The following is a 17,630-nucleotide window of genomic DNA, read 5'->3' as shown; positions in this document are numbered from 1 at the left end:
ATAGCAGACTGTTCCTCCAATCCCCGCCCCTTGAATACTGTTATTATTAAAGTACAGCATGTGTGTGTTTGTAGGACAAGCGCATACTACTACCGCTGTTCTTATTGGTCAATTGTTAAGTTTGACTGAGAGGTCAATTTTTGTTTATTCTTGAGAGTACTGTATAGTTGTAATAAATATTAAAAGCTTTTAACAACTGCACATTTCACAATTCAAACATTTCTAATATAGAGCTTTTGGTTATGTTCTTGGGTACTCCACTTTATTAACTTGTCCTTTGAATGAGATATTATGGACACAAAGGTGCAGATATTAAATTCAACAAACTGGTGAGTAGAAGCACCCTCAAGGTTAAAATTGTGCAGCGAACGAGGCAGCACATTCAGTCAGGCAAACACTACACAAAAACTGCTGTGATGGTTGTTTACAACACAATTTCGTAGAGATTGCAACATGCATGTGCATTAGATTCTTTTTGAGGCTCTACTCAGAATTCCACTGACAATAAGCAAACAAACATCTTTGAGCAATCACAGGAAGTAAAAGGATTTATCGCAGTGTGCGCTCAGCTTCAGAGTGCAGCAGATTTGTGTGCAACGTGACCCCTAGAAACATATGCTTCCAGAGGTTAAGTTCCAATTCCCTAGTAGCATGGGTTGAGCCGAATCCCACTGTTTACCTATACTATGCATGTAAAAAGAAATAATATAAAAAGTGTGAATTACTAACACTCGCATGTCAAATCTGTTGTCACAAAAAACCCAGGATTACAATCACAAATATGGCGAATGCCCGAGTCCAATTCGATGACCTTACATTCGTAATTACGACCACATGGATTATCATTACATGGATCGCCTAAAGAATAAATAAGGAGGCAAAGTATTATGGTCAAATTTGAAAGCTGTGTTTATATACAATTATTACAACAGAGAGCAAAGAAATAGTAAGTAGAGCATGAGGTAGGCAGCGATAGGCCTACGGATCATTCATTTGATATCGTCCACTGCCAAATATGCTTTGTACTTTCTTGAAAGTGACAGGCTTAGCTCAGTCGGCTGGACTGTTTGTAGCCACTGTGTGTGCACTGAAACGTGGAGATCTCTAGGTCCCTGGTTCAATTTTCATCGCTGCTCTTCTTGTATTTCAGCTGGAGGGCTGAAATGAAAGTTAAGATAGCAAACTGTCTTTTAGATAAGACGTTTAAACCATTGGTTAAACAATGCAATACATTGTCTCTTGGTTTGACTGCCCACCAGAATGATCGTACAGAAAATAAGTCTTCTTTAGACTTTCATGGATTATCCTTGGTTTAATAAATCCATTCATCCATCCATCAATCTGAGATAAAGAATAAAATACTCACGCAAACAAGTGCTGTGTGCTTTATAGAAACCACGATAGCATGTACAATCATGATGTACACTGGTGCTTGTTTCAATTCTTGTGCATACACCATTGCCACATGGATTATCTATACATGGATATTCTGATGGAGATTGATAAGAACAAAAAAACCAAGTTAGCAAAGAATGTTATTCAGTTTCTACAGTCAGTGGGGGAAGGGCTCCTGGAGGAACAGGACACTTTGTCCGGGAAGAAGCCAATTATTCCATCGCTGGGAACACTGCTGTAAAAAAAGCATTTTTACAGTCAAAGAGTGCCATTTCCAGGCATTACAGTGGAGGATCCAGGAATGTGAATTAGAGGAAGTGGGAGGGGGCACATATATTTATACATACACATTTTTCAAATACTACAAGTATGTACTTAATTCTAATACAACAAATAGTTGATTGTTAACATTGGCCACCTGCTTACCATTGTAGCATTCGATGCCTTTCAGAATTTGACCTGGCGGGCAAGAGCATTTGTATGTCTTTTCCTCATGTTGCTGGCAAATTGATGAGTCTCGACATGGAAAAGAGAGGCACATTCCTTTAAAAGTAACTTTTATATCTAGTGGATTTGAAAAGAAAAAAGTATTAGAAAACTTTGTATGATGACACAGTATGATGGATGACGTTACAGTAGTAAAAAGTATCCTTCAACCATTGAACTTTCCAAACCTTAGCAAATATAGGACCAAAGATACCAAAAACAATAGTATAATGTAAATCCTAATCATGGCTAATTAAATTATAAAAATAATTGAAATGTATAAAATAAATCATAATGTTGTTCCCATGTCTAAATTTTGGAAAAATTTTTATCTTATTTGCTGGTTGTGAATAAAATACACATTTTATTATATTGAATCATCCCTAATTGTCTGTCATAGCAAAATTATGTCGACTAATGAATGGATCATCATACAATTTAGTATAATAGCACATATTAATCTAAAGTAAGAGGTTATATCATAGAAATTGGTGAAAAAATATCACATTAATAATGACATCTTAAAAATTAATTATGCTTATTTTAAATATTTTAAAATAATTTCTCACCACTGAAATAATTTGGAAATTTACGCCCGAGCATTCCATCTAGAATAAACTGAAAAAGCCAAGAAAAAGCAAAATTAGGCAAAGCTGCTATAATTTATAATAATGCTTACAATACATTTTATTCTATTAAATAAACGTCTAAGGGTTATAGCCTACTTAATAAACACTAATATTAAATTATCATTAACTTTAAAAAAATGGGTAGGTCGGTAGGAAAAGTTTTTTTTTTTTCATTTCATTTTTTTTTACCAAAAAATTGTTTATACCCAAAAAGTGCATTTTGAAATCTATATTGAAGAGCAAAACGATTGCTTAACACTGTCCCATCGCCTACCGTTGCAAGATAGGCCTATTCCAGCCTTTTTAGCTCATTAGCAAATATTTTTCAATGTAAAAAAAATAAAATAAAATACTGGCTCTCAATTTTGAACATTTTGGGTCAGTCACAATAATTTTTTTTTATTTGACCTAACCAGGGACCATAATCAATAGTCTGATTTATGAATATAGCAACCGTTTACACAACCAGCAGTTTGATTTAAAGTTCATATAAAAGGTGATGGACGTCACTACTGACTTCTAAGGATATGTTCTCACACACCAGCAAACTGTTTGCAGAATCCAGATCCTGCTATTCGTTAGCTGCTGTGCGTCCATCAAGAAGAGTATGTTCATTGAATCAATGGCCAATAAGAAACTGGAAATTGTAAACGCGGATTTGTGATTGGTTGATGATAAAAATGTGCTCAACTTGCTAACCGATAGAGCTTGCTAACTGCTAGCGGTATCTGGATAACGCTAACGGTTAGCGCTAACGTTTAGTTCCAGATCCGGATAATAGTCCGGTCACTCGTAAGAATCAGGCTATAAACAATTTTTTTAGGAGCTATTATTTCCTTAAAAAATTCCCTACAGCCTGGCTTATGGCTCCGGCAATATATTAAGAAAAAATAATGGCTTATTTAAATTCTATTTCAAATAGTGTATAATATAAATATACAGTTTACACTGTATATAAAATATACAGTGGCCTATCAAGCACTCTTCATGGTGGATAGAGGTGCATAGGTGAAGTGGGGTAGGGGCGTGATTATATGTGAGGGCAGGAGGTTATTTTTATCCACCTGAGCGTGAGGTTTTTGCTTCCATGCTGTTCCATCCTCCTTTACCCCAAAACCCGACTTATCCACAAAAACTCGGGAAATCAAACCAGGGTCTCTTATCATAGCTAATTATACTCTAATTATCAGGAAGGCCAGACCGCGGTACATGAAGGGCTAGCGCGGCTGGAAAAGTCATTATCTCAGAGGGGTACTGCCATAGCAATAACAATCAATTCCTACTGAGTTTACTATAAAAAGAAAAAAAAATCTATTTTGTTGAAAATCGTATGAAATATGTTAACATTTGTCTTTAGCAGAAAAAACTGTCCTACCTACGAGTTCGAATCGTAAAAAACGAGCCCTTTTACGAGAAGTTACAAAAGTACAGGGTTATTACTGGGCCTAGCCCGACTTGGTATAGGCGCCGTCGTACGACGACATGAAGTTTCTGAAAAAGGCGGATGAATATATTGGTTTGAACATGATTCACTTTGAATCCATTTATTAGTAATATTTTTATTGATGAAAATTAGTGTGTAAAATATTTAGAAACTACTTTAAATGTACGAAACGTTTAATATATAATTGTTGTAAATAAAAATAATACAACAGTAATTGGGAACTATTTTGCCAGCGTAATGACAGAAAAACTTCAGCAGTAAATAATAAAAGAGCGCTTGGTTTGATCGTGTCATCATATGTTGTAAATTTGTAAACAGTGGTTGACAGTACTGAGAGATGAAAAAAATTAAATTCTCAGAGGTCGGCAGCCTCGGCAATGTTTTACTACCTAGGCCTATTATAGTATTAACTACGATTTTTCCGAATGCTCGAACTTACATATCCATGCATGTCCATGCGCATGCCCAGAATGATCAATCAGGGATTTCCCACATGTACTTGTTAGTAGTGAAGTCACGACTCACGATATGATCGTGATTGCGTTTAAACGGACGGTAGGATTAGGCCTACAATTATGTTGTTTTTAGATAATAAACAACATTTTAAATATGACAATAATACTGTAAAATGAAGACAAATAATAGATTTAGTCAAGCATCTACGCGGTCCACATGGCTTTAATTTGGCAATGTTGTAGGCCTTTGTTGACTAGGCCTAGTGTCATTCCTACCTAGGCCTAGCCTACGAAACGACTAGGCGAGAAAGACAAGACAATTGTACACAAATCGTACGTACTGCATGCCTATTATAAATAGTTATTGTACAAACAAATCTGTTTTATGAACCACCAATTTCCTTGGTTTGACGACGTACATGAAATTTAGTGTCTGCTATAGCCTGTTTCAGTCAAAAGTTTTGGCTTTCCAAGCAGTTTTTGAAGCCGTAGAAAAAAACTGTTTAACAACACCTTGAATTTTTACAAATTAATAATAATTAAAATTATAACAAAAACCGGATGATATTGTTGCATTTTATTTTATTATTTCTGTTAAACATTTGTGTTTGTGAGCATCGAGTATTGTGAAAGTAGTTCCAGTTTACTGTCTGCCTGAGAAAATTGATTCTGTTTATCTAATTACTTAACATTTATCTGATATTCTGTGGAGCTTGTAATTAGCACAAAGACACTACACCCTGGTTGCAAGAGGCAAATTTTGGTAAAGGAGGATGGAACCTCATGTCCAACATTTTTAATGGTGGGGTGATGGGGGGGGGGGGAAGTTTTTTTTTAAGGGGTGTGCAATTGTTGCGCACACCCCTAGACATGCCTCTGACAATACTGTATATCAACTATTCTAATAAAAATCATAGATTTTGTGGTTAATAATCCAGGCTTCCATATTCAATCAATTACAATCTGATAAAACTCAATGTGGCCACATAAAAATGTCGCTGAAAAATGTTCATGGTGATCAGATTGGCAAAGTGAAAATTTTTACACCCTTTTGAATGGAAACTAATGTGGTAATATTCCTTAAATCAAAACGAATAAAATAATGTTATAAAATACCCTCATTTTGTATTTTCCTCGTTCAATATTACTTGTCGATGCTACTCCATTATAAACGTTCACAGTCTGTAAGAGACAGATATATATATATATATATATATTTGTGCTTTAAACGCCAATTCATTGAGGATGGCTTGGATTTATTAAAAGACAAGTGTAAAAAAGCACACTGTCTTTCAGAAAAGATGTTTAAGCTGATGATCCTGGGTGTAGATGGCCCAGTGCCTATTAAAGAAACATTCTCAAGAAGTAGTTTGGCGCAGCGGGAACGATTTAGTTTCCCTACCTCAAGGTCAGGGTTTCAATCTCTCGCTATGCATTTCGCTTGTGTCCTTGAACAAGACGCTTTATCTGAATTGCTTCTCTCCACCCAGGATTATAAATGAGTACCTGGTGGGGTTACTTGCTCCTGTGCTGATTACCAGTAGCAACGCTTAGCATATGGACCCAATGACCATGGCAAAATAACTGCGCTTCATAACCGCAAGGAAAAGGTGCATTATAAATGCCCATACAAGTACCACTACTAGTACCAGTACAGAATGTCTGCCAGTGTACTGCCCAATCACCACCAGAATTACGCCACTGGAAAGTCTTCATGCTTTTGTGGGTTATCCTTGAGGTTCGCACCGCATAAATCCAATCTAATTTACTTTGTCCTGCACCTCAACATCTACATGATTATTATGCTATAAATTTACCTTCACTTCATCTGTAAAAGTATCAATAAATTTGAAAGCTAATGGACAGTTGTCGTTGAACAGAGATGATGAATTAACTTTAAACTCCAATCTGCCATCATCAATTTTCAGTTCATAGTTTTCATAGTTCAAAAGATATCCTTTAGCATCTACAAAAACAATATTAAAAATGAAAATATCAATTCTATTTTTACAAACAGCACTTTTACAGCAAAAGGCGGTGGGCTTATACCTAAAGTGGCCTGAGTGGCAGATTCAAGAGGAGCCAAGCTGCCCCAACCCCTAAATTTTTTCAAAATTATAAAGAAAATAGAGAAAGAATGAAATTTATATTAAAATTTTAGCCTGATAGAGCCGTTTCTGGCCATCTAGAAATGCAATTATCATAAATTATTCATGGTGGGGCTGTGGTGGTACAGATCCCCATCTGTGAAGTCCCTCATAGGCCCACATCAATTTCAAAATCCTTGATTCGCCACTGGGGGCTTATACAACAGGAACAACTGTACTTCAGATGAAGATCGTTGGTCTTGAGTACTAATGGTCCTGGGCTAATACTCAGTGTAATATTCATAAACAAATTATGGGAAGGAGGAGGGCTTCAGAGGTAGATTCAAATATTTTTTTTAATGGTTTAGAAAGCCATTTTCAAACTCTACACCAATCATGATGGAAAAATGTGCGGCAAATCTGTAAAAATCTCTCACTGGGCCCCCTCTATTTCAAATTTCTGGACACGTCACTGGGTTCGATGGTGGTACAACCAATTGTCTTCATTATTGGTTCATTTTCTATAGGACTCTGAGGTTACATAGTACAGTATATGAAATTGTAATCAATAAGTTATTTTGGGGTACCTAATTTTTCATGGCAATATAATATTTGCGGAGGTTTTATAATTGAATGGAAGTAACGGTGAAAACAATGACAAAAGAAAACAAAACTTACCATTTTTGCATTCGTCTACTTGCCACTGAAAATAGTTAAAAGCTACCAAGAGAAATATAGGGTTAATTACTATACAAACTACCTATACAGTTAAACCTAAATGAAATCTAAAAATTTAATAAACATCTTTAACTTCAATTTTCTTTTAGCTCCCTCATGTCATTGCAAGAAAAATTGGTTAATTAGTATAAAAATAAAGTAGCATGGTTTGTGTACTGGTATTTTGATTACCAGTAGATACGTACTTTATATCATCCTTTGTAATACACTGATATGTTTGATTTCCTTATTAATTACTTAGAATATTTAGTTATACAGGTATATCATTACATTTTGCTTTACTCTGTCTTTTGGATTATGAAATTATTACCTCATTATAAAAGTAGTTATATAGCCTGGTTAGTCTTAATACTACTAAAAGGAAATAAAAAATGACACTAGAGAACTTAACTTCTTTTTTATTTAGCATGAGATTTCACTGGCATTCAATGCCAGCATTATCAGGTTCCTGAAGCTAGCAAACCAGGGGAAAAAGTATGAGATAGGGACAAATAGCAGGTACAACTAGTCTAGTCTGGTACATTCTTTATTAAAAACTTTAAGGTCACTGCATGGTCAACTCTGTTTTCTCTAATCACTGTCCCAAAAAGGTCACTTTGTCTATCCCTCTGGTCACTTTTTCCATTCCTGGTCACTCCTCTATAATCATGCCTACTTCCCGGTCATACTTACCATGCTGATAATTATTTCTTGAATCGTCCATAGGTTTAGTTATAAGTGGAAGAGGATAACCAACAACTGCATAATAAGCACTTTTTGAAGCATCAATGCAAGGATAAAATGAGAGTGTCTAAACAATGAAAAATAAAGAGAATTGAAAATATGAAAACAAAATAGCAATGATGATTCTATTTAATTCTATCTAATTAATATGCATTTTACTTCCAATTAGGCTAAAAAAAAAATTCTTCTGTTGGCCCCATTTTGGAAAAATAAAAAAAATGGGTAAGTTAATAGGAAAAGTTTTCGACCAATAATGTGTTTATGCCTAAAAAGTAAATACACAAAAATACAACAAAGACCATTTTAAAATCTATATTTAACAACAGAAAGATCGCATAATACATTCACATCGCCTACCATAGCAAGATATGCCAATTATTGACTTTTTAGCTCATTAAAAAGAATAGTTTTCATTGTAGCCAAAAAAATAAAAAATAAAATAAAATGCTGACCCTTAATTTCGAACATTTTGGGTTGGTTGGGCATGGCCAACGCAATATAAGCGGTTGGCACATCGGTTGTGTCTTGGACTCCCAACCTCGAGGTCGGGGGTTTGAAACTCTTGCTGTGCAAATCGCTTGTGTCCTTCGGCAAGGCACTTTATCTACGGTTGCCTCTCTCCACCCAGGAGTATACGTGGGTACCTGGTAGGTTCCAACACAACTGCACCGATTACTAGCCGCAAATATGGTATAATAATATAATTTAATTTAATAATTTAATTTGCTGTTCAATGTGTTCCATATGTGTTTGATCCAATGACCGGGGTAGTAATGTGAAGCGCTTAGAGGCTTTGTTAAGGCATTAAGCGCTATATAAGAACGACATATTATTATTATTTATTTTTTATTTTTTGATTTGGCCTTATATATATTATGTTGTATTACCAAATCTCCACCAGGTCCGTAAGAAGGTATAATGTCTTTCATTTTCAGAGTGCCATTGAAATCCAGCAGAAAACAATACTGAATACCATAAATTTTATCCTTGTTCCCAGCTACCTTGAGTTCAAAGAACACACCGTTTAAGCGATTATGATCTGGAACAAAATAAACAATAAACAACAATAACAAACAAAATAAAATATCAAAGAAATTTTTATCTAAATGGTTATTTTTTTTGTAAAACTGACAATGAAAATTAAATACTATAGAGTATTATTTCAATATATATGTATTTATTCTATTTCAATACATACTTATGATATTGGTCTAATACCAAAAACTCAAATATAAGCCCAAATGGCCTTAATCTTGAGAAAAAAACCCATCCTGAAAAGCCCCCTGATTAGTTTAGCAAAAGTAATTTTAAAAATAAGTTAGTTCTTATACTTTTTTTTTTAATTTCCAAAACATAACATGACAAGCAGTACAAAGAGCAACTGAGCAAGTTTCAAGGAAACACAAAAGCGAACCTAATCGCTGTAACTAAAAGCGTTTTCGACTCACCCAGTTTCAAATTAATATATTTTTTGACTGATAAAATAAACTATATATAAATATTAAAATGTACATCAAAATCTACCACATTAAAAATTCCATCAAAAGGAATAATAAAAATAAGATAAAATAAATAAATGAATAAAAATCAAGCATAAAACAGGGTTACACATGTATAAATATTTAATAAATTATACATAGGCCTATTATTTGTTATTTTATAGTAATAAATTATATCCAAAGCTTCAATTTTATTATATAATTTATATTTTAAGTTGTACAACAGATTGTCGTTGGCATGTTTTGATCATTACAGGTCTAATTTAAAAAAATGATGTTTTCATTTTTTGAGTGTTTAAAATAGAATTTCGAATTTCCTAGGCTGGAAAAGTCTTCAGTATGCCTACTTTTTAGTAGTAACAATTCCAAATATTTACAGCATTCATTTTGAAAAGAAGCCCCTCCCCTTTAGTTTGCAAAAGTAATGTGGAAAAGAAGTAAATTAATCTTAAAAAGAAGCCTATCAAAGGGTCCCCCAAAATAGAAGCCCTGGACTTCTATTCCATGTTTAACAGTATTTAATTAAAGACACTTTAAATATAAGAATAATAAATCGAAACACATTCAGAATATAAATGAACTGTTCTTTAACAATACAAAAAATAACATTAATAATACAAACCATAAAACAAAAAATTATTGTAAATATACATTATATGATATATGGCCATATTAATTTAATTGTTTGTCTCCCACGCGTTAGTAAATTATTTTCTACTGTTTGTCTCCCGCGCATTAGTAAATTCCTGCGTGTTATTCTTTCTGTAATTCTTAATTGAAGAGAGCCCTGTAACAAACCTTTTAAAACCCAGTTCGACAATAATTGTATTTTTGTTAAACAACATTCTAAAAACTGCATTCCGTATTACTAAATTAGGTTTTCAGAAACAGGAGAGTTTTGAGACAAAAAATTAAATTAATTTGGCCTAATATGTAAAAAAAAAACAAAAAAAAAAACACAACCAATACTTACTTGGTTCAGAGATTTTAATATCAATCTTAACTTGCAGATCATTTAAGGATGTCTGATTAAACATTCCTTCAACATCATCTTTATCCAGTCTAGGTGGCAAATCTTTCACTTCATTTGTAAGAAATTGGTTAGGAAGTAGTGTGGGACATGCTGAGAAGAATAATGTATAGTCATGATATGCCTATATACATGTATGGTCATGATGTGCCTATATATGGACATTATATGATGTCATGATATGATGTCATCATGACCAAATTTAGGTATTAGGTCTGGACAAAGCTTAAAAGAATCACTGGCCCCTTTCTTGATGTAATTTAGTTCCATTCATTTTGCACAGGCTACCTTTTACCTAATACAATGTTTTCATTTGTTGTAAGATTATGAACTATTCCATTTTGGTCCAAGTTTAAATGACAATAAATAAATAAATAATAAATAATAATTTAATAGTTCAATGGAAACAATATTTTTTTTTGGTGAAAAATGTAATGTTTCATGGAACTGTCTAACTTTCAAATCATGAAAATATTCTTCCCATTTTCCAATCCCTAATATTGGAAAAAAAAATTTAGATGGAATGGGATAGAGAGGAAGGGGATTGGTACTGGCAGATACGAGACATGGGTCCCATATTGGAAGAAGACACTTCTGAAAAAATCTGTTTACAGAAATTTGTATGTTGATGTTCATGTTAATAACAATAATAAGTCGGTCTTCTATAGCACTTTATGCCAGCCTCTACTGCTCTTCACATAATTACCCCAGTCATTGAATCAAACATGTATGGAACACATACTCAGCTCCCTGGGGAGAATTCCATAATATTGCAGCAAGTAATCAGCGCAGTTGTATTTGAACCTACCAGATACCCACTTGTACTCCTGGGTGGAGAGAGGCAAATGTAGGTAAAGTGTCTTGCCTAAGGACACAAGCAATGCTACGAGCATCGGTCTCAAACTCCTGATCCCACGATCAAAAGTCCAACACCTTAACCACTGCACCACATGCCCCCACTGTTGATAGACATCGCCAAAAGACTTCAAAAAGACAACTGATATAATTTGTAAAAATATGCAAATATCATGAATTTGCGGGAGATAGGTTTTAGTAACAAATATGATGTAGGAGTGATGCTTTGCGCAAGCATTTGGGAAATTACTGAGTAGTTTGTATGATAGCACGTCAGGTAGGGCAAAACATCACTCAAATGAAATTTTCCTGATGCAAACACACATCGGTTTGATTACAAATTATACATAATTCTACTGTAATGGAACTTGTTTCTGTTTCTGATTAGCTAATCTCCTGATCCCCCTTAATTCTGAGTTCCATGTTTACTTATTGCTACACGATAATAGAGAATGCACTCACATAGACTTGTTGGTAGAGATATTGCTATCTGTCGAACATTGCACTCCCTCAGCTCACCTTGAGCATTCTAAAATGACAAACAAACTACATTAGTAGGCCTGCATCTAATAATCCTGACATGGGTTACACTGCCATGAAGCCCTCTTGTACACTGAAGTGTTCATAACTATGCAGGTCATGGCATATAAAATATACTACAGCTTATAATTATATAGTAGTTTTACAAAGCATTATTACTTAAAAGTTAATTTTTATTGTATGTCAATATGCAAATAATGAATGTTTATGAGTGCAATGGGAAGAATATTTTCTTTTGTTTGAAAGATTGATTGTTCCATTAATTGAGGTGAGCCGAGTTGAATGGAACAGTAAATCTTCCAATGAATGAAAATATTCTTACCATTGTGCGAAAAAAAAAATTCATTACTTGTTTTACAACACACTACAATATATTCTTGTCATTTGATATTTTATTTTAAAAAATCTACCTTTTTCTGAATGGATGGAACAAAAAATGCATGGATGAAACTAAAAATGCATGGTGGAACTAAATTTCCATGAGTGATGAAATGGTTTAAATAACCAATGTCATGTGATACAAAATCTACCAATCAAATTATAAGGATCTATTTAGGTGTGTAAACAGCTTAATATTGTTTGACTTAATATTTGCTTTATGATTTGGGGTTGTTTTTGAAGCTTAATGGTGATAATGACCCACTGCATGTCATAGCACATTATTACTGCTCCTCAAAGACCAGGAGTAGGAGTGGTGCGAGTCACACCAAAAAATATCCTACTAAGTCCAAAAACTTGACTCTAGTGGGGTCCCTTTGATGGTGAATTATACAGTGCACTGGAGATCTGGTTGAACATATAAGAAAAACATATTGTCTTAAAATATATATAAGTATGAGAAAGAAGTCTACTCTAATATAATAATAATAACAATAATAATAATAATAATAATAATAATAATAATAATGACAGCAGTGACAATGACATGTTTTTTCATTATCAGACATGAGCATTTAAAAGTACTAGATGACTAGTGTTAAACTGGTCGACTGATTAACTTTTATGTTCTGAAGGCCTAATTATTCAATGACATGATCCCAAAAAGTCTAACAGGTTTTCAAAAGCTTTTGTATTCATTTCAAAAATTTTTAAGGATATCTTTGAATAGAACAAGGGGTGGCTAGTACAAAAGAATGTTATCTAATATCTTTAATGAAAAGGCACGCTACTTCTAATTTTATCAGTGAAACAGGATGTAGTATTGCGTGACCAAATGACAATCACGAGAGTACGTACTGGGACAGAAATTATTTATAATTCAACTAGTCAATTGTATCTGGAACATTGGAGGGCTTGCCATGAAAAGGCCAAATACTCATCATATTTCATGATAACTACTGTATAAGCACCAGTCCCTGTGGGAAGGTGTACATTTTCTGGGGTTCTCACAAAAAAAAATCATTCAGTTGGGAAAATCAAAAGTATAGCTTTAATTTGGTATTTAATTGACTTCACTAGGATAAGCATCTAGAGATATGTATGAGCTTTGAAAAAATTTATGAATAAAACCTGTTTTTGAGGAAATCATGCCTAAAAAAATGAAACATTGTAGTTTTTCATCCATCCACATCAAGGTAAGAAGAAATGGGAATGAATAACAACATGCGTAACAATTTGAGCTAGAGGATGATCTACAGATTGATGGAACGCTATGGTACTTGCAGCTAAAAACTCGATCACAAGAAATTGTGAACGATTCTGGCAAAACCCTCCGTTTGTCGTAATTTATAATCTCTCAGAAGCACCCAAAATGTTTGAGAATCACAATTTTGAACATTTTCAGGTTTTTGCATTACATAAAAGAGGATATATTAAAGAACATTCTGCAAAATATCAATCACCTAATCTAACTAAAAAGTATATTAAAATTATTTTAAAAATCTTAATAAAAAACCAGAGGATCCACTAATTAGTCTTAAATAAAACAAAAAGACAGTAACTCCGAAAAGAGAGAGAGACATTTCGATCTATTTGATCATTTTCAAGTTTTTTTTTTTGTACAAATCTTAATAAACTATTGATTTTGAAATCTTTGGAAGCTGTTTTTTCAAAACATACATGGTTGATATCCAATGAATTAAATATTAATAACTTCACTAATACTCAACCGGTTTACATCAAATAAACACTGTATTAAAGAAGAATTCATGCACAATTTAAAACAACTAAAAACTCAATTTTGAATTTTTCTGACAAACAGCTGGTTTTGCCAAAGCCGGTCACAATTGCATGTTGGTAGAAATGGAACTCATTCTGTGCATCTTTAAGCAAGCAATAATTTATATATTTAGTTTTATTGTTAAATTTAATTAGCATTAACACAAACTTGTTAACCTTAACCAGGGTCCAATTGGTTAATTAAAAGTACCTTTAAACCTACCGGTGACTCCCCGAAAGTTAACCTGTTAACCTTTAAATAACCAGTGTCCAACTGGTCAATTAATAGTATTGTTTGCACTAGGCGAATTTATTCGCGCAAATTGAAAGCGTTGGTTCATGCACATATGCACTCACATTTCAATCGGAGTTTCTCGCTTCAGCAAAATCAGTAGTTAAAATTGTTTCTACTTCTTGCGAGGCAAAAAAAAAGGGCAACCGATCAGAGCTCAGGAAGCACACAGCTTTCCATTCGTGCAAATAAATTTTCCTAGTGGAAAACAGCCTTCAGGGAGTTAAGTTAACCTAACCAGTGTCCAATTGGAAATTTAATAATATCTTTAAACCTAGTGACTCCCCAGATGTTATCTTGTAATAGTAGTTAATCTGAAGTTAACCTTAAATAGTATAATTTAAAGTGACTAGACGGAGTTAACTTGTTAACCTTAAACAATGCCTAATATAGTATCTTTAAACCTAAAAGATTTCAGGGAGTTAGCTTGTTAACCTTAACCAGTAGTACCCAATAGTATATTTAAGCCTAAGTAACTCCAGGGAATTAACTTGTTAACTTTAACCAATGTCTAATAGTACCTTTCAACCAAAGTGACTCCAGGGAGTTACTTGTTAACCTTAACCAATGCCTAATACAGTAACTTTAAACCTAAAAGACTTCAGGGAGTTAGCTTGTTAACCTTAACCAGTAGTACCCAATAGTATCTTTAAAGCCTAAGTAACTCCAGGGAATTAACTTGTTAACCCAATAGTATCTTTAAACCGTGACGTTACAGTTACGTGAGGGAGTTCTTGTTAAACTTAACCCGTTGTTAAACTTAATTCAATTAGTAGATTAGAACCAGTGCACTGTTAAAAATCACACTGTTAGAAATGACAGAAAATAATTTTTAGGAACAGCACTTTTATTGTGAGTAACTTTACAGCCCATAAAAAAACATTTTTTTTTTTATTGTGAACAAACTTATCAGGAGATATTGGTCCATCATGATGACACATGCAATAAAATAAAATTAATATTTTCTAATAAATTGTTCCTGAATAATACAATTTGATTGAAAGAGGAACTGTTGACATGCACTATCTAATTTAAGATTTACTTTTGATTAATTAGTCAAAGTTTACCTATATTTACATGTGCAATACAGTACTCTACTTCCCCCTTCAATAACTACAGGTAATATTTTATTTGGGGAAACAGCTAAAGTTCAATAACTCTTTTATCAAGTGATTTAAATTAATTGACTATCTCTAAAGCTGGACATTCACTGCGGCCGACGGTCATCAGCCAACGATACTATGCAGAATGAAACGGTGTGCGCAACGGAGTGTTTTTATTGACGATTAGTCCAGACTATCACGGACAATCCACAGAAAGCGTCCCATCATCTAGCGCTGACAAGGAGTGACGTTACGCTGCGAGTGCCCAGTTTAGACCTACATCTTTGATGAGCTAAATATCTTTAAAAATATATTAATTACTGTTTGATTGTTGACTTGGAATTTGAGATATTTGCTTAATTTTTTAGGCCTCCTTTTACCGGTATATCTCTTTTAATTTATTTTATTACTATTTGATTTTTTTTTTCCTTTTTACTATTTCCTTGTTTAATGGCTTTTTTTCAGATACTAAGTGCATTTATCCCAGGTCATGGTCCACATGCTTAAGTGTTATTGCTGTACTCAGCAGAGGAGCAGGCAACCTCACCAGGTACCCATTTAAATACTCCTATTGGTAAAGAAAGAAATGCAGACAAAATGCATCATTCAACTGACTCAATATTTGGAAACCAACTATTCCCACTGCGCAAAACTACTTCTATAAGCTAGTAACAAATTTAAAGAATTTTATATGAAAACATTAGTAATTTATTGAGCATATAAAATAAATTTATAATAAAATATACATTTTGTAAAATTTTGTGTGTGTGACAGTGTACTGTACTACATACTATGTATATTGCAGCTAAGCTTCCTCAATTACTGTATTTTTATTGTATTACTTTTGTATTGTTAATTATTCTGTAATACCGGTAGCCCTCAATGGCTTTGCAACAATAAACATATTGAATTGAAATTCCTCGGTGGACCTTGGCTTATTAAACCATTGGCATCATATATGGTATTTACTTGTACTGTATATATGATCATTTATTATTACCGGTACTGTATTTACATAGGCTTTTCTTTGTTCACATATTTTATTTCATTGTTATTTTTGCCATCTCATAATTTCTACATTAGACTTGTGGAGCCAGAATTAGCATACTATTGTATTTTTATCACGCTCCAACTGAAAAATTTTAAAAGCTGAATATATTAAAACCACGGTATCACGATATACTCTATGTATAATTTCATTTGTAAATCCAAAAACAGTTTGTCCCTAATACACCAAAAGGGGGCGAAGTGCGACTTGGAGACCACATTCTTCCCAGTTTTGTTGTGGCCCACGAAATTTAAACCCTGTGTGCAGCAAGCCAACCAACATTGTTTACCCTTCTTTTTTAAATGATAAAAAGGGGTGGGTGGAAAAAGTTTTTTTTTTCTTTGTTTTTTTAAATACTCATCAGATGGAATAAAAGTAACCAAAAGAGGCCTAGAATGGCAATATCTTACATCAGACAACATTAGTCTAATTAGTAGGACATCTGGAAAAAAATAAAGAAAACTCACTCACATTTTTTTTTATTTGTAAAAAAAAAAGCTAAAAAAAAAAAATTTAAGTTTTTTTGTTTTTCCGCCCCTATTTTTTCAGTGAGTTGGGGGCGGGTGGAGGAGGGCAAACAAACAATTCTCCTTTTTTGGCCTTATCTGCAAAAAGTAGGCCTAATAATAAGACTGAGCATAAACGGTATAAATGCAGAGCATGAAGGTTTTTTGGTAGAAGAAACATTGTATGGGTGCGGCTGTCAATGTTCAATCAAAAAATCACTTAGGCCCTCAGACCCATTTTATGTGCTTACCCCTGTAAGCAATGTGAGATTTAAATAGTGCTGGTTTTTCCAGATTCTATAGTTACACATGCGTAGGTAGTGGTACAATTGTACATGATAAAACAAGAATAAGCATTATACCCAACACAATAGGCAAGGAGTGGTACAAACACTATTGAATATACAAATGAATCATAATCAAAACCATTTCATCTGGCTATAAAGTTCTAGCAAAGCAGTTAACTTCAAATTCCTTGATCCGCCACTTTACCTCATGGCTTAAGGATAATAATTGAAACTGGGGCTTTATCTGTTGTATCCTAAATGGTCCAACAAAGGATACTTCTTTAGAAAGGCAATTCTTACCTTTTACACATTCCAAATCACTTCCTACTACAGTATAATTGTGTAACTGATTTACA

At 33.5% G+C, this 17,630-nt stretch overlaps 2 protein-coding genes across 2 annotated transcripts in view; both read right to left on the bottom strand.

The window, feature by feature from the left end:
- LOC117119368 (fibropellin-1-like) overlaps positions 1-6,800 on the bottom strand; it is a 15,717-nt gene extending 8,917 nt beyond the window's left edge. Inside the window, exons 1-7 of the mRNA XM_033264169.1 lie at positions 6,719-6,800; positions 6,227-6,375; positions 5,526-5,591; positions 2,451-2,499; positions 1,822-1,959; positions 1,367-1,489; positions 730-858 (exon numbers count right to left, since the gene is read on the bottom strand). Coding sequence (XP_033120060.1) covers positions 730-858; positions 1,367-1,489; positions 1,822-1,959; positions 2,451-2,499; positions 5,526-5,591; positions 6,227-6,375; positions 6,719-6,800 — 736 coding nt within the window. The remainder of the gene's footprint in view (positions 1-729; positions 859-1,366; positions 1,490-1,821; positions 1,960-2,450; positions 2,500-5,525; positions 5,592-6,226; positions 6,376-6,718) is intronic.
- LOC117119371 overlaps positions 6,353-17,630 on the bottom strand; it is a 26,835-nt gene continuing 15,557 nt past the window's right edge. The window contains exons 3-7 of the mRNA XM_033264172.1: positions 11,804-11,870; positions 10,430-10,579; positions 8,845-8,996; positions 7,907-8,024; positions 6,353-7,216 (exon numbers count right to left, since the gene is read on the bottom strand). Coding sequence (XP_033120063.1) covers positions 7,092-7,216; positions 7,907-8,024; positions 8,845-8,996; positions 10,430-10,579; positions 11,804-11,870 — 612 coding nt within the window. The 3' untranslated portion in view covers positions 6,353-7,091. The remainder of the gene's footprint in view (positions 7,217-7,906; positions 8,025-8,844; positions 8,997-10,429; positions 10,580-11,803; positions 11,871-17,630) is intronic.

The sequence above is a fragment of the Anneissia japonica genome, unplaced genomic scaffold (genome assembly GCF_011630105.1).
Source record: "Anneissia japonica isolate Jap-2015-1 unplaced genomic scaffold, ASM1163010v1 scaffold287827_len377088_cov200, whole genome shotgun sequence".
In the NCBI taxonomy this organism is placed as follows: Eukaryota; Metazoa; Echinodermata; class Crinoidea; order Comatulida; family Comatulidae; genus Anneissia; species Anneissia japonica.
Note: the sequence above shows the minus strand (reverse complement) of the source record. Positions and strands in the feature narration are given on the sequence as shown.